At 38.7% G+C, this 22,745-nt stretch overlaps 1 protein-coding gene across 1 annotated transcript in view; it reads right to left on the bottom strand.

The window, feature by feature from the left end:
- LOC126831836 (annetocin receptor) overlaps nt 1-22,745 on the bottom strand; it is a 53,863-nt gene that overhangs the window by 9,971 nt on the left and 21,147 nt on the right. Inside the window, exon 2 of the mRNA XM_050562473.2 lies at nt 9,885-10,956. Coding sequence (XP_050418430.1) covers nt 9,885-10,890 — 1,006 coding nt within the window. The 5' untranslated portion in view covers nt 10,891-10,956. The remainder of the gene's footprint in view (nt 1-9,884; nt 10,957-22,745) is intronic.

The following is a 22,745-nucleotide window of genomic DNA, read 5'->3' as shown; positions in this document are numbered from 1 at the left end:
TAAGAGGCGACCACTTAAAAAGTAATGGCCAACAAGAAATAAGATATATTATTTCATCATACAGAAGCACAGCAAAAACAGAAATCTCTTGGCATAATGTGAGCAACTCAAAAAGGTATCTGGTTTACTATAGAAAGAAATCATACGTTATTTCGTACTTGGAAAACTGCCAAAACAACATCCGAATCAACATATACCAACGAAAGAGGACAGATCTGCCAGAGAATATCTGACTAATGTAGATGGACTTGCTAGAGAATATCAGGCTAATGTAGATGGACCTGCTAGAGAATATCGGGCTTATGAAGACAGACCTGCTAGAGAACATCAGTCTAATGAAGACATACCTGCTAGACAATATCGGCCTGGTGAAGACAGACCCGCTAGAGAATATCGGGCTAATGTAGATGGACCTGCTAGAGAATATCGGGCTTATGAAGACAGACCTGCTAGAGAACATCAGTCTAATGAAGACATACCTGCTAGACAATATCGGGCTGGTGAAGACAGACCCGCTAGAGAATATCGGGCTAATGTAGATGGACCTGCTAGAGAATATCGGGCTTATGAAGACAGACCTGCTAGAGAACATCAGTCTAATGAAGACATACCTGCTAGACAATATCGGCCTGGTGAAGACAGACCCGCTAGAGAATATCGGGCTAATGTAGATGGACCTGCTAGAGAATATCGGGCTTATGAAGACAGACCTGCTAGAGAACATCAGTCTAATGAAGACATACCAGCTAGACAATATCGGGCTGGTGAAGACAGACCCGCTAGAGAATATCGGGCTAATGTATATGGACCTGCTAAAGAATATCGGGCTCATGAAGACAGATCTGCTAGAAAATATCGGACTAATGAAGATGGACCTACTAGAGAATAGAAGGTTAATGAGAGAGAGAGAAATGGGGTTTAACGTCCACTCGACACAAACTAGGTCATTTCGGGACTAAGAAGGTTAATGCAGACCTGGGTCAAGATCAACTAGCTGTTATAAAGGACATCTCGAAAACAAGTAATATAATATACATGGACACTTCTTAATTTAACAATTTTTATTAATCTTTAGATTTTTGGACTAGACAGAAATTTTGTTTTAAAGCAAAAGCCAGAGCCATGACATTACCAGTTGAGGTAAAGAGTAAAATACCAAAAACACAAATTTTAAGGACAGAAACAACAAATGGTATTAGAATGCGTGTACATAATATTTGGTTCATATAACAGACGGTGGTTGTACTGTTAAAGCAATAATAGTTGGAGTATGCTCAACATACATAAAGTTGATTCTTTAACACTCGAGAGCCTAAATACATACCCATCGATTATAACATATATTCAAATTGCCGAGAAAAATATATTTTTAGTCAGTCTACAGAGATTAACGTAGTCGACATTATATAGTACATCTCAAGGCGAAAATAACGAATGCAGACATGGTTCTGGACGCATGGTAATAATTAACTTCATCACTTTATTGTTGGCCAATTAAGCAATTTAGGCATTATTAACTTTTTCCTGGTCATAGAAATACCATTACTTTTTTTTTTCAAAAAAACCAACACCAACCGGTTTTGTCGTTCAAATGATGACTTAATTATGTTGCAATAAATGTATCTTTAAATATAATATTTATCTGTGGGAAAAGAGAATGTCAATGTACATGCTGTGAATATAATGCCCTGTTTCTTTCGGACCATATCATTATTTAGTTAATATAGCGATTTTTGTTAGGATTTCAGTTTCATTAAGATACTCAAATTTGACTAATATCATGGGGCAACCCATTTTCGATACTCGCCATTTCCTAATTGTTAAAACGTGTGTACTGGACTTCCGAACATTTTAAATAATAAACCATTATTCTGTCGATATGTCATTTTTATTAAATTGATATTTATGTCAACCCTTTCATGTTTCTGTCATGAAAGCTAACCTGGTAGAAATAACCTATGTAACTTTTGCTCTGCTGCAAATTCTAACGACTCAATAAAACATAGAAATTACAGACTCTTAAAGTTTTATATCAAATTCAGATTATAGCACTGTCTTCTTTTATTGGAATAACGCCACCGTTAACAACTGTTAATGTCGCTAGACCTACTCATTTATTTGATGACTCACTGAAGACAAACCCTGGATTTGAAAACACTGTAATCTCATGACCAATATTTGGATTAGAAACAACATCCTACCTCCCCCCCCACCCTCTAAAAAACCAAAACCAGACAAACAAAACAACAGCAAACCGCAATAACACAATGACAACAAATTGAACCCAAGGCTGGTAGCTTACGCCAACCCATAAGTATAAATCCATGAAGGGCCGGATTTCGACGAAAACAGGTCCTATGCCCCTCGAAATTCTCCACCCCCACGACTAGTGGAAGATGATCGTGAAAGGTTGTTTTAAACACAATTGAACAAATCCGAGGATGGTGACGGATATTTAAAACTACAGTGTAGGAAAGGCTTATGACGGAGGTCCCCTTGATCTTGAAGCCACCCTTCCCCCTTTTGAGTGTTCCTCAAATTATAACAAGTCAACAACCTGAAAATCATCAACACTAAGGCAGTAGACTAAAAATGGGCTTGTGTCATGCATAAATCTTTAAGAGTCGGTCCAACGGAATGAATGGCTGGTACTAAAGAAATAAAGTTATGGATTGAGTATATTACTTATCTAAGTCTATCTGGTTATGACATAACATTAATGTTTATTGCATCGTAAATCAGAGTTGATTAATTAAAGTGAGCGGTACTTATAGTACAATATCAATAAAAGTTTCCAAAAACATCAGGTCGCCTAAAGAATCATATCAAAATCAAAGATCCCCCATCGAATTCAATTTGAAACTGGATTGAAACGAGCTAAACTACTCCAAGTTACTGGAAATGATGCTCATTGAAAGCAAGCGATAAAAAACTGATATTTAATCAGTTGGTGATTAATCATCAAATGTGTATTAAATGGCCAATTTATTACACCACTTCTGTCAACTTGTCAAATTTATGATTTAGATAAAGGAGAGATGTAGACATCCAAATTAACTATTTTCATTGTCGCCTGAAAACTATAAATGGCACAGAATTGGAGTTGAATGTATCGTCTCGTCATTACTTGTTTTTTTTTTCGTTCTGTACATATATAAATATTTTGTAATCCATTTAATTTTTTTTCGCTAATCACCTTGTACATAATTCACTTTGTATATATAACATGTAATTGTCTAAGATATCACTTCAGTGGAAGCGTACGTAAAATAAAGCTATTTCACACACATTTGAATGTCAAATAAACAGCTTTGATTTAATTAAGTGTCTGTTTGACCGGCCAGTAACTTAACCAGGTTTCCTTTATCTAAAATCAATAATTAAAGGCTTAGACTATTGGAATTTTTCCTCTGCGTCATATTTATACAGTGAAGATCCAGAAGCTGGATTTCTAATTTGACGATAAAAAAAATGAGCTTAAATTCAAATAAATACAAATGCCGATTCGGTCGAATTGTCTGCAATTGAACGTATTCTAAATGCCATATGTTCATTTGTTTAACACAAAAGGGTATCCTATACATTGAGAATAATCATCTTCATAAGTCAATATTGATGCTTCGAAAGACCAACATTTTTTGTAAAAAAATAATAATAATAAATCGAAACTAAAATTAGTGAACAAAATCAACCTAATCAAACCTGGTACTCTTACATTTGAGGGAACTTAACCGCTAACTCATTGTGAATAATATATTGACTGTTCATGTATTTCACCGAACATAATTGATTAGAAATTCCAGTAAATTTTTTCAACACTGAATATAAATCACTTTATATACATTCATATTACAAACCTATTTTTCGTCTATTTTATAAACAATTGCATCGAGGTTTAGATCCGTTTGTAGACGAAATAAGATTCGGATGTAAACTAGAGAGAGAGAGAGAGAGAGAGAAATGGGGTTTAACGTCCACTCGACACAAACTAGGTCATTTCGGGACTAACATATGATTTAATTTTATTTCAATAATCGCTTGCGCGTAGGGGTCTTTAGCAGTGGGAGGGAACCGGAGGACCCGGAGAAAACCCACGAGGTTGGACAGGCCGGATGTAAACTGATGGTTAAAACTGGGAAATGGAAGAAAGGAAATTGACTATTGGCATTACCAGGTAAAGAAGAGTTAGGGGTCAAGTTCACCCACCATCACCGAGTTGGAAATTACCCCCAGATGTTGTTATAAAAACTTCCCAAATAAATAAGAAGTAATAGGCCTATATGATGTTTTACAAACAAGCATTTGAAACCTTTTATCACCCAATAATACATTCTACAGTAGATATCGCCTGTGTGATATATTTCATAATCTACTGGGATATCGCTTTACATGAATTTGATTGGTCAGTTGAAAAGGAACTTGTAATGTATTGAGATAACGTTGTAAGTTAGGATAACCTGATAGCTAAATTAATGCTCCCTCCAGCGGAAGTAAATGAACGCTCCCTCACTGCGCATGCATATAGATCTACATGGCGACCATGTGCTATGATTTTAAAATGTCATTCTGAGAATAAACAAGCTATTAACTCCCAGTCGAGATCAGTATATGACGTAATTGGCGACGAGGACAAACCTACTACATCTCAACGATGTTTGTCAGCAGTAAATTTGGGGAATTCAACCCAGCTGTTGAAACTTGGACGTGTTACACCGAGCGGCTTGAAGCACACTTTACGGCAAATGAAATTGAAGACGCTGCTATCAAACGGTCAATTCTCATTAGCTGTGTGGGATCAAAGACATATGGACTCGCAAGGAATTTAATTTCTCCTGCCAGACCAAAGGATAAATCTTTTGAGGAATTAGTGGAAGTTGTTCAAACACATTATCATCCCCGACCGTCAGCTATTGTACAAAGGTACAAATGTTTCCGTCAACTGGGTCAGTCTATCTCTGAATATGTGGCAAGAACTACGTCGTTTAGCTGAACACTGTGATTATGGGGCAGAATTAGAGAAAATGTTGAGAGGCAGAATAGTTTGTGGTGTTGCAAATGATGCAATTCAGAAGAGACTTTTGTCTGAAGCAAAACTAGACTATAAACGTGCTTTGGAAATTGCTCAGGGTATGGAAATGGCAGCTAGAAACATTGTTGACATTCAGAATCCTACTGGAAAGAAACACACATTTTCTGCTGACATTAACTTTGTAAAGAAGAAACAGTATTCAAAACCAAAAGACAGCTACAGTAGTCACCAAAAGTTAAATAGAAATGACAGACCTCAGCCTTCATACGATAAGGGGAAAAGACGCAAGTGTTACAGATGTGGGGACGACTCACATAACCCAGATCAGTGCAAATATGTCGATGTTGAGTGCAGCTTCTGTCATATCAAGGGACACATCAAACGTGCTTGTTTTAAACGTAAACGTTCACAACGCCACCAAGCAAATCTTTTGGAAAATGTTGATCAGTCAGACATAAGTGACACAGAAGAAGAATATGAACTTTTCACCATAACTGAATCAACAACTGAACCTATCATGATTACAGTGGTCATGAACGGTCAGCCTGTAACGATGCAGTTTGACACCGGCGCAAGTATCTCCATTATGAGTCTGAATACATTCAAGAACATATGGAAGTCAGGACATGCTCCTCCTCTCAAAGAGAGTTCACTGCTTCTACGGGGATATACAGGAAACATTGTCGACCTGATTGGATGTGCAGAGGTTAACATCACCTTTCAGAACCAAACAGCTACATCACAAATCGTTGTAGCGAAAGAAGAGAGACCAAGTCTGTTCGGAAGAAATTGGATACGATTGTTCAACGTGACGCACTTCGATGAACTGAACACTTTATCATCTCCTCAGAACATTGATGATGTACTCCAGAAATATTCTCACATCTTCGAAGAACAAGGTGAAATCAAGGGCATAGTTGGAAAAATCTACATTCCACCTGATGCGAAGCCAGTGTTCCTGAAAGCACGACCACTTCCTTACGCCATGAAGGAAAAGGTGGATGAAGAACTTGACAGATTCCTTGAAGAAGGGATAAAAGAGCCAGTACAACACTCTGATTGGGCAACTCCCATAGTCCCTGTCGTCAAGTCCGACAAAACAGTTCGACTCTGCGGAGACTACAAGGTTACAGTGAATCAAGCGTGCAAGCCAGATCCCTACCCAATCCCAAGGATTGAAGATCTGTATGCCAAGCTTTCAGGAGGAGAATCATTCACGAAGACAGACCTCCGTGGCGCCTTCCTTCAACTTCCTCTAGATGAAAAGTCGAAGGGCTACACGACAATCAACACACATAGAGGGTTATTCAGAGGCATTTAGTAACTGGATAGAGCAATAAACTATAACACATACTTATGGAAGAACAATTACTGATTTATTTTAAGTATGTGTTATAGTTTAGGGTTATTCAGGTTCAACAGATTGTCGTTCGGGATTTCATCCTCACCCGGGATATTCCAACGTTGTATCGACAATCTCTTACAGAACATTCCAATGACGGGTGGTTATCAGGACGATATTATCATCTCTGGACAGAATGATACCAAACACATGGAAAACCTCAACACTGTGCTGGAGACACTTTCGACAGCACGTGTTCGAATCAAGAGAGAGAAATGTGAGTTCAAGTCACCAGACGTCGTGTACTTGGGACACCGAATCAATGCCGAGGGTCTACACCCAGTGTCAGAGAAAGTAGAAGCCATCGTGAACGCACCAGCTCCTACCAACGTGACTGAACTCAAGTCATTCCTTGGTTGGCCTCTTGGACTACTACGGAAAGTTCCTGCAAAACCTCTCTACCGTCCTAGCTCCTCTACACTACCTTCTAAAGAAAGACACCAAGTGGCATTGGGGTGCCAAACAGAATGGCGCATTCACAGAAGCAAAGAGACTACTTCACTCAGCACAAATTCTAGTCCACTTCGACAGTGAAAAAGAAGTAGTTCTGGCAACTGATGCATCGCAATACGGACTGGGTGCAGTCCTCTCTCACAAGATGCCAGACGGGTCCCAGCGTCCCATATCATTTGCGTCCAGAACACTAAACCAGGCAGAGAAAGGGTACTCGCAGATCGAAAAGGAGGGACTCTCCCTCATATTTGGAATTAAACGATTCCACCAGTACCTCTATGGAAGACACTTCTTGATCTCGAACGATCACAAGCCACTCCAATGCCTATTTGGAGAAAGGAAAGGCATGTCAGCTATGTCTTCTCCACGCATCCAGAGATGGGCTATAACCCTGTCTGCCTACAGCTACTCTTTTGTCTACAAACCAGGGAAAGACCTTGGACATGCAGATGCCATGAGTAGGTTGCCACTGGATACCACACCTCCTGCTGTACCCACTCCTCCAGAAACGCTGTTTCTACTGGAATTCTTGGACTCAACACTAGTGACCGCAACAGACATAAAAACATGGACAAACTACGATCCACTACTGTCACAGGTGAGACAATTCATCAACAGCGGATGGCCGTCATCAGTAAGCGATGAGTCCCTGAAACCATTTTACTCAAGACGAAATGAACTGAGTTCACACGGCGGTGTGATACTGTGGGGACCACGTGTAGTTGTGCCGGAACAGGGCCGCGCACAAATACTGGAACTGTTACACGAAGGACATCCAGGCATGGTGAAGATGAAAATTTTCTCACGCCACTATGTATGGTGGCCAGGCATGGACCAGGAAATCGAAGGGAAGGCGACACATGTCAGGTGAATGGGAAAGCCACTCCTCCAGTGAACATTCATCCATGGGAGTACCCCAGTGGTCCATGGCAACGAGTGCACATTGATTATGCCGGTCCTCTGATGGAAAAATGTATCTCGTCATAGTGGATGCATATTCCAAGTGGATTGACGTACACGTGACAACCTCCGCTACATCTGAAACTGCAAGAAAGCTTCTCCATCTTTGGACTCCCAAAGACTGTAGTATCAGACAATGGTACATGCTTTGCCAGTGCGGAATTCCAAAAGTTTATGTGCAAAAATGGGATTGAACACATATTCACTCCTCCCTACCACCCTGGATCTAACGGTCTAGCAGAAAGATCTGTACAGACCCTGAAAGAAGGAATCAAGTAAATGGAAGGCGGTACAGTAGAATCGAAGGTAACCCGATTCCTGTTCAGGTACCGCACTCTCCAGCTGAGATGATGATGGGCAGAAGGATGAGAACCAGTCTCGACTTAGTCCATCCCGACGAGGCTAGAAAAGTCGCACGACAACAGGGCAAGCAAATGGCCTACAAAGATGCTCATGCACACGCCAAGACATTCCAAGTTGGTGATCAAGTCTATGTCACTAACTTTGGAAGTGGTCAAAGATGGATTCCGGGAACTGTACTGAAAATAGCCAGTTCTATCTGTGACATCCATCTTGATGATGAACGTAAAGTACGACGTCACATGGACCACATGAAACAACGCCTCGAAGTGCCAGAGCACAAACTGACTGTGATTCCAGAGACAGTAACCCCAGTACTGCAGAACAACACACAGTCTCCTCCGACCAACTTGCAGACACCTCAGGACGACGTGCAAACAACTCGAGATGACGTGCAAACAACTCGTGATGACACCCTGACGAAGAGTGTGCAGTCACCAAACCAACCAGAGACACTGCGGCGCTCGAGCCGAGCGACCCGAGTTCCTGTGCGCCTTAATCTATAATTTGTCAGAACATTTATCTGAAAGTTCATATTTCATGGACTCTTAAAGTTTTGAAGTTTTAAAAGTTCTAGTTACAGTTAAGAAAGTGTTCATCCAAACAAGAGACTCTAAATGTGTTGGATCATAAACTTTAATTTTGTAATTTTCACGTAAAAGTTACATCTTTTATTTCATCTTAAATTTCATATCTTAAAAGGGGAGAAATGTAATGTATTGAGATAACGTTGTACGTCAGGGTAACCTGATAGCTAAATTAAAGCTCCCTCCAGCGGAAGTAATTGAACGCTCCCTCACTGCGCATGCATATAGATCTACATGGCGAGCATGTGCAATGATTTTAAAATGTCATTCTGAGAATAACACGATTTGGTACGTGCAGATACGTTCGGATACGGTTCGATACGACCACCACGATTGCTACGATTGACCTCAATATATGATAAGAGCCGATAGGATCACAACGTTTACTCCACAATTAAAACCACAATTTCAATCGTAGCGTGAATCGTTATAGTAGGAACCTAGCATTATCCAACATAAAGAAACTAATGGCGTGGAATGAATCTTACCACGGCACTTTGGTCATTTTGAGACTAACATACGGTTTTTTCAGCGTGTAATACGACTGGGAAAATACCTACATATTCATCTGATCATATTTGAATTCCAACCACGATGGGTTCCTTTACGTGTAAGTCCAATGGAACACTGGTGGGGCTCTATTTTACGTCCATTATGAAAGACTGCATAACACTATCTTTCCCGCAGGCGCAACCCTCACAAGTGAAAACCTTGCTTAAAAATCGCGTAGGTTCTTCCCCGTCCATTACATCTTGATCCAACGACATTTCTTGATAGTGTGCGTTTATTAATGAGCATAATGTTCTTGGTCGCGTCAGATCAACCTACAAATCAAAACCCGTAATTCAGAAAATTCCGCGAAATCTTATGAAAGGCTTTGATTATTGGGACACGAGATGGGCTGTCGTCATTGGCCTTGAATGCGCTTGTCTTATACATGTCTTTTTATATTGATGGTGTGACCATGCAAATAAATTATATTGCCTTTGGTAGTGTCGTTCACGGGTTAGGGTTTGCTTACTTTATCTAGACTACCTGAAGCCGTTTCTCTATTTTATCACATAGAAAACACAATGTTGTTATGCATACTTACTTGATGTTGGCGCATTGGGATCAAAGATCCACCACATTTGGGCAATGAAAAATGGCGCCCAACAAACTAGGTAACAGATGACGACTATTAAAGTAACTTTGACGGTCTTAACTTTTGACTTGGACATGGCTTTACTGTGGCCCCTCGGATTAACGCTGCTTTTTTTAAGTAACCCTTCATCGTTCTGAGTCACGGAATTGGCGTCATTATTTTTGAACGATATCCGCCATAACGGCCCTTTCTTGCTCTGAGTTCGCCTGGTGGTCGAGGCGGTAAGGTCAAGGTTATTTTTGGATCGAGCACTAGACCATACCACGTGACAGATTCGTCCGTAACACACCGATAGAACTATGAATGGAACTGCATAGATGGAGATAAACACCCACGTGACGTAAACTTGGTACATCCAGTTCTCAGTCATTACCGAATGATCTGAACAATCCCATGATCCATTTTGTGTTGGAATGTAACGAAATATATAGATCTGTGGACTGGAGAACAGTAATGAGACTATCCATGCTCCAAGCACCATTAAATGTCCTCGATTGGGACTCATGGTCTGACTGGTAAGCGGATGACAAATGCTGACGTAACGATCTACGGCTGTCATAATTAGTACGTAGGACGAAGCGTACATAGCGACAACTTGAAAATATTTCACAGAGCGACACAGAAAATCGTTGCCTTGAAAAACAATCGTTATATCCTGAATCAAGTTCGTCATGGTATTAAATATAGCCACAAAAATGTCAGTTAAACTCAGGTGCACAATAAACCATTGCATTCTACTCAACTTCTGCTTACGTAGTTTGAGTACAATTAACACAAACAAATTGCCAAATAAGGCTAAGTACAAAATCACAGACTGGACGGCTATTTTTATTGTCCTGATTTCTTGATCAATAAGCATAGGCGGACTTTCTGTTGAGTTAAGAAAATCACTATCGTTTCCAAACGTCACGTTTGCGGTTGTCATTTCTGTTACTTGTGATGTCTTAGTAGCCATCCTTAAATTTCTTGTTTTAAAAGAGTTCCTCTGATCGGTTTATTCCTGATCTGTGAGCCTCAATACCTGGAATGGAACAAAAAGAAACTCATGTAAGCAACTTCTTTCTTATAAAATTATTAAGTTGATCATTGGTCACAAGTGGTGTAATGGACAGAGGGGTCTAACGCGTATCTGTGAATCATAAGGTCTGTCATCTATGCAAGTCATGCGTCCCATCCTGTGTTTGTAGGGTTGCTTGCCTAACCTCGTGGGTATTCTCCGGTTTTCCCGACTTTTAAAGGCATCTTCCCGCTAACAAATATATCGATATTAGTCCCCAAATTATCTGGTTAGTGTCGAGTGGTCAAATAGAAACCACTGGAATTGAGAGATTATTATATCGCCCTTGCCTTACAATACTTTAATTTGACCAAAACATAGGTTCTTTACATTTGTGACAAAGGTTTAAAAACTTCTTTGTTGTTTTCATAACAGAGACCACCATTTCTTAACCGAGGGCCTAAATAATACGTAAGCACTGATTGAGATTAATATTCAAACTACCGAGAACAAATATATATATATACACACCCACGCACACAAGATATATCAAGCCACGTCCATTTAAAAAACAAACAAAAAAAGAACAGCATGTGCCAGTAGGCAATGACTTGACGAACGTTCTAGTATAAGAATGGTGACGTCAATAAGAGTCGATATTATTCAAATGACCAAATTGTAATTGGAGATTTAAATTATGCTGGTTGTATCTATAATTTTGTGAGTGGAACAGGTGGTCTAATTATTCTCGAGAGAATAATGTTCCCATAATTCAGTCAGATAATGCTCATCGTTTCCTAATATATCAGTTTGTTTGGTGAGTGCAGAGGGTTGAGAGACGTTACGCTTAATTTTATTCCAGTTTATTTCCGAATACATCAAATTAGAAGTAACTTTGTTTGAAATCATTTGGCGATACATTTATCAGATTCTCTAACCAATATAGAAAACTAGCTCACGTATTGATTTGATCTTTGAAGCCTAGACTATTTTAATTCGCTAATCTCAGCCTTAAAAATGTCTTAAACGGAGTTTAATACTGTCTGACCAAGTGAAGTGTCTGAGGAATTGTAAATCCCCAGGTCATAAGTCTTATATTAATTATCCAAGGACTCTTTTCCACCATTGCATTATAAAAAAGTAGCCAGATAGGTATGTTAATATTTGAACATAACATTGTACACTGCATAACCTTCGGCGTCTGAAATCCAGTTCACCTATAAGTAGAGCTCAGAGTAGGGTATGTTCACTCTCTCTAGGAAACCACTTCTCGTTGTAATTAAACCACCGAGTTGATCACTCTACCCCCGAGGATATCTTCTAAACAGGAACCTGAATCTTTCGAGTTTTTGCTTAATTTTATGGCAAGTGGGACTAAACTATATACGTCACAATTTTATGTAAATCAAAGGATTATCCTGAGTATTAAACATACACGATGTCGCCTAGTGTAACTGGTCGTAAAAATTTCAACAAATGTTTTAATTTTTAAATTACATCATTTCTTAGCGTTTTCCGAAATTCTATCCGTAATATTGCCTAAAGACCGGTCGCTTTTTGCCTCTTTCTTGTAAATCATTATTTTGTTTTTCATTTGAACACTTACGACTAGCTTTGTATGTCACGGTTAGAGATTATATTGTGAATATATTATCTGTCTATGTGTATGTCATAGTTAGACGTCATATTGTGAATATGTTATCTGACTATTTGTATGTCATGGTTAGATGTTATATCGTGAATTTATTATCTGTCTATTTGTATGTCACGGTTAGAGGTTATATTGTGAATAGGTTGTTTGTATGTCACGGCTAGAGGTTATGTGGTGAATATATTATCTGTCTATTTGTATGTCACGGTTAGAGGTTATATTGTGAATAGTTTGTTTGTATGTCACTGCTAGAGGTTATATGGTGAATATGTTGTCGGTCTATTTGTATGTCACGGTTAGAGGTTATATTGTGAATAGTTTGTTTGTATGTCACGACCAGAGGTTATATGGTGAATATATTATCTGTCTATTTGTATGTCACGGTTTGAGGATATATTGTGAATAGGTTGTTTGTATGTCACGGCTAGAGGTTATGTGGTGAATATGTTGTCGGTCTATTTGTATGTCACGGTTAGAGGTTACATGGTGAATATGTTATCGACCTAGGTTAGAGGTTATATGGTGAATAGGTTGTCGGCTAGAGGTTAATCATTTTTCTCTTTTGGTCCACTTGATAGCATTTTTCCTGCAGGCATTACTTCCGACAGAAATCCACATTTCACCCCATAGCTATGGACCACAAAATAATTATATTGGACATTCTGTATTTAACCACTCTGAAACGCAAACTCATGTTAAAATCAGTAACCAGCAATCATCCGCTATTACGATTATACAATAAATCGTGAATATTGCTCAATTCATGTCTCTAACAGCGATTTTTATCAACAGTCCTCAGTGAGATAGGCTTAAAGGGATTATCTCTTGAGAAACAAAGAACACTGATCAGTTTTTGAAAATGCAGCTCTTACTGTTTTTCCTGGTAAGCCATTCTGTGAGTACCAGCTTTACACAAATTGGCTACATGGTCACGTTAATATTTAGCAATGCAAATGAAATACGGTAAAAACGAACGTGTCATATCTTTGATCGTTTAACTATTTACTTTACGCTTTTGCACATGAATACCGAAATGCACCGAGGACATTGTCATTCCTTTCAGCGCTGTTGGACCATTACTCTATATAATTCCCAGAAAGATATATCTTCGGTTTTCAAAATATTAGAGAAAACATTCATCCGTAATCCGGTTCTAACATACGTAAAACGTATACAAACGAACAGGAATAAGTATACCTACTTAACGAAGCAATGGTTGAACCCGGACTTCGTTTCTGGTAGTAACACTCTTTTTAACGGTTACACAAAGCAAGCCATAATCTAATACAAATAGTCAGAATTTAATCATAGCTATACCGTAAAAATATGTAGCTTATATAATATATTGACGAAGATGTAAGAGGGTACTAACTAAAGATAGTTTGATCCAACATTCACCATTACTTACAGGGGCATGGGATTATCTAGATTGAGATGATACACGATACGTGGTAATCCAGGATCAAGGTTTTAAAAATCCCCATGGGTGAACATTATTAAACGCCTTTTGAACAACCTTATGTTATAGGCTATTTTGTAATAAAGCTAGGTATAGTTTTGATGTAATACATTGTATTTCATTCCTATCGTGTTGTCCCTTTAAAGGTTGCATTTTACCAAGCCTGTTGGCCATTCGATTGTTGTAGGCAATACAATGCCATTAACAACAGACACGCACCAAAAATAGGTATAAAATAATCAATAAGTCAATTAAATAATTCAGTCTCACTTCCTGGTACATTGTGGAACCAACTGAACAAAAACTGATGAGGTCTGATGTAAACGTATACCATATTGTTGACTCTGATTGTATTTGGCACTTGTGAATTAAGGGAGAACGAAAGGAGAATTTCCGTAATTACAGTTCTATTTGGATCCTAATATGCTATATACTTGACAGAAACTCCATTTACTTTTCCTAGTCGTTGTTTCTAATTATCAAGAAAATTTTTTTTTTTTTCAGTTATACAACAAAAAATAATCAGCTTTGTGCACTCCTAAAGTCACACTTAACGTCCAATATATTATAACATGATATTATGGACGGGTTGATTTGATTAAGATTATTTACATACGAAAGAGGCATAAAAAAGTAAAGACATGAAAAAAGTTCCTGTATGTAAAAATGTCACTTTAAAACACTGTCGAGAGAAGAGTGGTTGGGTGATCTTGTTCCCTCGTCATACTTTTCTGCCCAGTACAAATTATATGTTTTTACTGATTATATGTTTTATTGTCCATACAGGTTATATGTTATATGTTATAGTGTTATAATGTCCATACATATTATAATGTTATACTGTCCAGAAAGTCTACACGTTTTAATGTCCATACATATTATGTTATAGTGTCCATATAGATTATATGTTATTTCGGATGACTGAGGCCCCCTAGTCCTTCAGTTAAAATGTTCAGGTATAATTAGTTTATTTTTTATCGAATTGTCTATAAAATAACTATTCAAAAGAATTATATATAACGTAAAATGATTTAGATTGGTCCCAAATAATCAGTACATTATAGGCTATGACGTAATAGATAAATGAGATCTTTATGTCCTTAATTGCATTAAAGATCCAAGAATCACGAAACGACATCGATCTAAAATACATGGCGTTATGCATTAAAAGCACGTCTTTGTTTTCATTGTGAAAACAAAACAACCAGTGAAAGACAAATGACATGACTCTGCCCATCAGTTCACTAATCATGTAGTCGTGACGAGATAAATAACAATCATGTTAACTTACCAATCATTTCATCCTAGATTACTGGAATTACAAAAATTGAAGTCAAATTCATTTTTTATTCGGTAAATCAAATAACACGGGTAAAAGCAATGTATTTTGTTTGTACATGTATTTCGGATAACTATATCCTCGCGACCTTCATTTATCAAAGTCGAAATTCGTAAAAAAAAAGGAGAAAAGGGAGAACAAATTAAACAGCCTGTGTAGAGGGGTGGTATGGTGCAATGTATATGATTTGACACGCATTAAAGTTGCTTATTCAAATAAATAATCAATCTTAGGATATATAAGTTCATAGTCAAATATATGGGGAGATAACTAGCTACTGATTCTGTTGGCGACGGGCGTTATTCGGTTAAATCATTGTTATTCATTTTAGTTTTATATTAATACTAGCAGTATACCCGGTATCACCCGTGGCCCAAATTCCCCCGTGACCCAAAATTCGTGAACTATAATCGGTCAATTTATAAAATACGTACCCCTTTTCTAGGGTAAACCTCGGAAAGACACGGTATAAGAAGAATTCCACTTTGCACAACTTGCGAAAGAACATTTGGATAAACTTCTCCGATTGAAGATCCCGTCATGTTCTTGTGAGGAAAGAAAGTTGTATGTCGAATGATTATTTCTGGAAGGGCGAATGGAAATAAATATTGTTTATAAACATACAATACGGTGTTAGTGGCATATTCAGTAATATAGAATACAATGTTGTGGCACAGACAGTAATATATACTCTTCAAAAAAAAGTAGAGGATATTGAAATACAAATACCTATGCAGGTTGTGATATGATAAATAGTCATGGACACTTAATATGCTTTGAGAGTATGTTCACAGATGAAGAACTTTTCGCCCCAACAGAACCACTGAGCTGCACCTGCGACACGCAATAGCGCCATACACGTGGGAGGGGTTCATTGTCAAATTTGACACTTCAAGGAAGGGTTGATAAAAACTGCCGCGTGCTGGTTTATCCTATCCCTGTTTGCTTTCCTATCGGTTCTTGCATAAGATTTACTGTTTAGCATATCTTTGCTTTAGTGTGTTACGTTTAATTTGCAATGAGACGTCTTCAACATGATGAACGTGTACGTGCTATTGGCTTACTTCAAATGGGTTCTACACATGATTAATATGCCATAGTCTGTGATCAGCAGACTGTGGAACCGGTACCAGCAAACACACAATGTTGATGATAGACCTCGTTCAGGTCGTCCTAGAGATACTACACTGGTCCTGCGAAATCGAGGACGAACGATCAATCAGCTTTCTGCAAACTTGTAAAAAGTTACAGGAATTCGAGTTACACCCCAAAGATTAGAAATCGGCTACATGCAGCCCATTTGCATGCGCGACGACCGCGTGTTGTGCCTCCTTTAACACGCCAGAACATGACAATCAGGCGTCAATGGTATAGGCAGCGTAGAAATTGGGGTAATCGTCGATGGGCGAGTGTAATGTTCTCAGATCAGTCCAGATTTACCCTGGATTTCACCGATAGACGTGCTCGCGATTGGAGGAGTATAAATGAGCGTCATGCTAACGTTAACGTCAGACAGCATGACAGATTCGGGCGTGGGTCTGTTATGGTGTGGTGAGGAATCACCATGACTGACAGAACGGACTTGCATATTGTTCAAGGAAGGGTAACTGGTGTGTACTACCGTGACCACATCCTGGCACCGATAGTTCTGCCCTTTGCTCAACGTGCAGGTCGACGTTTCATCTTTCAAGATGATAATGCCCGTGCTCACCACGCTCGTGTCGTGAATGACTATCCCCAGCGTCACCATATTGTCCATATGCCTTGGCCAGCCATGAGTCCTGACCTTTCCCCTAAAGAGCATGTCTGGGATATGAACGGGAGACGTGTTCGTCGACGTCAACAGACAACACTGCAATAATTGGCCGTGGCACTGCAAGAGGAGTGGGTCAGATTGCCCCTAATCGTGATTGGACGTCTCATTAGGAGCATGCCACGACGAATTGCTGAATGTCTGAGGATTAGTGGAGCAATTACTCATTATTAAGACAACAATCAAAAACGTCCATTTTCACTTTTGGCAGTGTATCTCTTTGCGAGTGAAATGGGGCCGTCAGATAAGCCGCCCGGGGATTACGTGGCTAAGTGGGTAAGACGCTGGCTCGCTAGCCTGGAGGTCGGGTGTTCGATCCCTGCATTGGCCGAGAAAGTTCATCCAGATTTTCCGGCGTGGTTCCCCCTTGTCAGTGATGCAGGACGGAGGGCCTGACAAGGACAGTTGTCTAGTCCTTCGGATGAGACGAAAAACCGAGGTCCCGTGTATATATTGGAATGCACGTAAAAGATCCCCTGGCAGTTGGAATTCGATATAAGAGAAGGCGATAGTGCCGCTGCCCGGGCAAAATTTCCCTCATAGCACACTGTATGGCGTATGCCCGTCTTCATTAGCCCAGTATAGGAGCAGAACAGTAGGACGTTAAATCCCATTTCATTTGATAAGCCGCCCATATGAACTGTTATTAACATACACTGGTTACCTAATAAAAACAGCAGAGCATTTCCGCTGTTCTGTATTGTTTCTGAATATCCTCTACTTTTTTTGAAGAGTATAGTATAAACATAGCATACGATGTTGTTGCGCAGACAGTAATATAGTATAAACATAGTATACGATGTTAGTAGTATATTCGGTAATCCAGTAGACGTGGTACAAGGGTTAATCAGCGAACTGGATGTATGAGATGTGTTGTTGACGTTTGGGAAAGTAGGACGAGGGGATATGTGTAGGGAGTGAAGTGCTGTAAAGGGATAGTTAGATGTATTATGAATGGTTAGAGTGGCTGTGGTGTTACGGTGAAATACTATGCCGCCACCGTAACACCACAGCTTTATGATTTGTTAGACAGGAGTGATGTAATGGGTGTCAACAACTGGGTATGCTGGTACCGTCGCCGTGAAATATATATTGTGGGGGGGGGGGGGGAAAGGGCGGAAACGGAAAAATATACAATGTTGACAGTTTGTGCCAGGCATGAGGCTGCGCAGACCGAGCGGCAGCTCGATAGGGAGTGTGTGGGAGGGTCACCCTCATAAAAAAAATTTTTTTTTTTAAATTTCAGTTTTCTGTAAGCAGTGAAAACACTATTTTGGCATTGTTTGCGGGGTTAAACCTAAAAATCACATTAATACACCTATTGCACGATATTGTGAAACTAGCTGACGAAGACAGCTCGGGCGGCGATTGTTCGACTCGGGGCTGCTCTGTCAGTATCTAACAAACGCATTTAGTTCGCGTACAACTTTTAAAAACCGAATGTCAGTATGGTATTTCTCACATAATTGGTTATCGCAAAAACAGAGTAAACTGAAAGCGAGTAATCTCGACTCAAACCTATAGTCTATAGCCTACTTACAGTACTACACTCGTCACTAGGCTTCCTATATTATTGTTTGTGGACGGTTTACTACTCAGTGATAAGCCTGCGCCGCAAAAAGAGGTCTCGCCTTTTATTATTAGTATAATGACTTCCTCATGTGCGGCAGGTTAGTTTGCTTCTAAAAACACTGTTTTCCGTTCCAAAAAATACAAAAGTAATTTTCTACCAGATGACCATGGTTCTTTTCACCGAGACTAGATAATTTCTCTCGGTGTAAGGATATAGCTATGGATAAGGTCAATAAATCCGCGGTCACACTGTTGAGAAAATAAACCGATGGGTTTGTTTAGTAGCAAATCGAGCGTGAATCAACTGAGTTTGTACTGAAAAATTTTTGAGTGATATGTATGAACTGTCTTCACACATTCGGTTTATAATTAGCGATACACAGGTAGAGTGGCAAGTATTGTACTTCACAGACTGTTTACCTCCGAACTACCTCCGCACGAAATCCCCGATTTGGGTATTTGTTAAAAGAAAAAGAAATAGTACCTGTGCGCATGCCAGTAAAAAAAAACCTAAGAGTTCGCGCATAAAAATGCCCGAACGTACCAGGCGCCAGGTCATCTAGTATAAACATATCATACGATGTTGTGGTGCGGTCAGTAATATAGTATAAACATATCATACGATGTTGTTGTGCGGTCAGTAATATAGTATAAACATAATATACGATGTAAGCGATATGCAAATGAAATGAAAAAGGGGTTAACTTAATACTTTGTCTTCACCATCCAACCTCGTGGATTTTCTCCGGGTCCTCCGGTTTCCTCCCACTGCTAAAGACCCCTACGCGCAAGCGAATTATTCAAATAAAATTGAACCATGTGTTAGTCCCGAAATGACTACTTAGTTTGTGTTGAGTGGACGTTAAACCCCATCTCTCTCTCAACTCTCTGTCTCTCAACCGGTCATAATACACAGTACTTCCTGAGGTTGTCTAATTAGTGAGAATTGGTAAGTATTGCGACTGGTTGACAGCATGTTGTGTAGTGGACGTTTATCCCACTTTACGTTGTCAGTGTGTTTCTCACCTTTGTATATTATAGCTACTGAATACGGAATTGGTTTCAGACGAGTTATGTTCCCCTGAATTTGATAATCTCGAAAAGAACATGCCTTCAGATATAATATTTAGTCGCAGCTTAATGTTTATGGTAGAAAAATTTCAACTTCTGTGCGGTTATTTACCGCGATTTACGCATACAAGGGTAAGTTTATCTGGTAAATGATCTTGTCAACAAAAAACCCCCAAAAAACCAAACAAACCCTGCAATGAAAATGCACATAAAACGCACTGCAAAATACCACAGGTTCATCCAACCAGCGTAAAGCCTTACCGTCGAAGTTCAGATACCTTATATTATTAATTGAAACGCAGACGCCGAATCATCTAATAAACAAAAACATTACCCGTGAATCCATTACCACATTCGATGTAATACGACCCCATTTACCATAAAAAAAAAAAAAAAAAAAAAAATATGGTATTTTGTCAGAAGCATATATACACGTTAATCACTAACGCGACACAGTTGATGAAAATTACCTTAAAACATTTTTGGTAGACAAATAAAATCTGAATAAAGTAGGATTTATTGGAAATATGGCGTCTCGTTCAACAACGTCAATATATAGATTGGCTATGGTGCTTAATGGAAGCAGATAATGATATTTCCCATTACAAGTCGCATTACGAGTTTTACTTCTTAACGACCCGAAGTATCGGAATTGGATTGGTTTTGGTATTAAACGATTAAGATGTACAACTACAGCTAATATCAGGTCGAATTAAGAACAAGTTCTTTACAATAAAAAGCGAAACATAATCCATTTTTTTCTCATTATGTTTTAAAGATTAGAAAACTGACTGATTCACCTTTGAGATATCATCTGTATTTCTTTGGGATATATATAACTATTATACGGCAGTTATAGGTGGATCAGTAACAAGAGTAGAAGGTCATCCTATGCACGCACACTCACCCTATCACTAACTGGACACAAGTTACTTATAGTCTTTCTCTCCCTTTCCCTTTGTACCCCTTTTGCAAGGCGATTCTTGTTGACTTTTTGGTGTTGAATCGAAAAAAAAGGTTTGAATAAAAATGTTGGTGAATGTTCATGATTTTGATACGGAAGGATAAGATAGTTAAGAGGTTGGTTACGTTGAAAAGTAGGGCGAACAGTTGCATCTTTACTTGTATGCTACTTCCAGTTTGTGTATCTAAGATTTCTATGGTGAACCTCATATAATTATGCTTTTAGGCAAGATAGCGTCCAACATCACGAAAATTTGGAAAAATGTTACAGCCGGTCAAAGAGATGATAATTAACCTTAGAGTCAATGGGAAATTAATTGTGTACTGTGGTCTACTTAATAAAACGACGGAGACAACCATAGAACGATCATAGCCCAAATCTTCATTTCGAATCTTTGTAAGAAATTTATATTGATGTTCCTTGTCACCAAGCTTTAGTTCAAAAGGATAGTCGCGGTAAATACAGGTAATAAATACACAAATGTAAGTTGTTTAAAGGAGAAGGACCAATTCCATGACAGATTCTGTATAATATGTGATTTGAAAGTAATGACTTCTCAGTGTAATACACTGATGATTACTTCACACACCGATCTTCTCCACATTCTTAAAGACACGACAAATGACGGAATCACACGTCGTTCTTTCTAAAGTATCCAAGAAGGCCTTAAAATATCGCTACTAGTAGGCGATGACGAGCTGGAAAGATACCCCACAACAAATAACCAAAGATCACATCAAACAGAACTGCCAGAATAATCACGAAACAAGAGCACCAATCTCACAATAGCGAATGTACACTGGGCGGTCCAGAAAGTAATTCATTCACATTCCTGACGCAATAGCCGCCCAACAAATTCCTCTCTGGCCATTGCTGGATTGACTTCTGATACTTGAGCTTTTGAGGGAGTGTGTCTCTTCTTCCCCTTCAAGCAAATCTCTTCTAAGTACAGCAACATGAAAGCCCTTCGTTTATAAAAATTGATCCAAAATAAAAACCTTTCAAGCTGTGCACACGATTGACTTATTGGTCCCCTTTTTTTAAGACATTTGCATGATCTGTTTTTGTTTCATAGATTTAATAGACCTAAATTATTTATTCCCCCGTCATATTTTTTATAAACTGCGAAGGATTGTGTTAAAAGCTCTATTTAATCAAAAAGTCAAACAAATTGTTTTGTTTACTCGTTTTATTAGAATGTTTCACTATAACCATATAATCATCACTTAAATATACGTTTTCTCGAGTTTAATTAGAGGTCACATATTGTCCCCGTGCAACGTATTTTAAACTGAGGGTGTGTGGTGTATCTGAAGTTGTAAACCTATGCAAGTCAAGGGTTCGGATCGATCCCAGGATTGTATGTGTTTAGGAGTATGGTCGCCTGACTGATTTCTCTGGGTATTTCCCCTTTTTACTTCTACAGACCCTTGCTTGCAACTTCCAGATTTGGTACACATGTCCCATGTTGACGAGAGAATAAACTCCATTTGTTTCTGACCCAAGTATCATGCAGACTGAGAATAAACTCCATTCCTTTCTAACTGACTCAAGTACCATGCTGACGAGATAATAAACTTTATTTATGTCTAAATGTGGCTATACTTATATTTTTAAAGGCATTTCTATTTAGCATGATATAAAATAAATATACATGGCGCCAAAAACAGATAAAATCTCAATTGAATATAATCAAAAAGTTACGATAAACAGAATAATTAATGTCTTTGATGCCTACACACATTAGCTCTTTGTGATTTATTATAATAGTACATTTTCTGTTCAATTATATTCCTTTCATAAAACATATTGACAGACACGTTAATTATCCAGGATGTATGGATATAGTTTTTTTTCGGTTAGTAACCCATTGTGATTGTAGACTCTATAAAGACACGATAATACAACTTTCTCTTAAACGATAAATGTTTCATCCGGAATATA

The sequence above is a fragment of the Patella vulgata genome, chromosome 9, assembly GCF_932274485.2.
Source record: "Patella vulgata chromosome 9, xgPatVulg1.2, whole genome shotgun sequence".
Lineage (NCBI taxonomy): Eukaryota > Metazoa > Mollusca > Gastropoda > Patellidae > Patella > Patella vulgata.
This window is presented reverse-complemented; position numbering and strand designations above follow the sequence as displayed.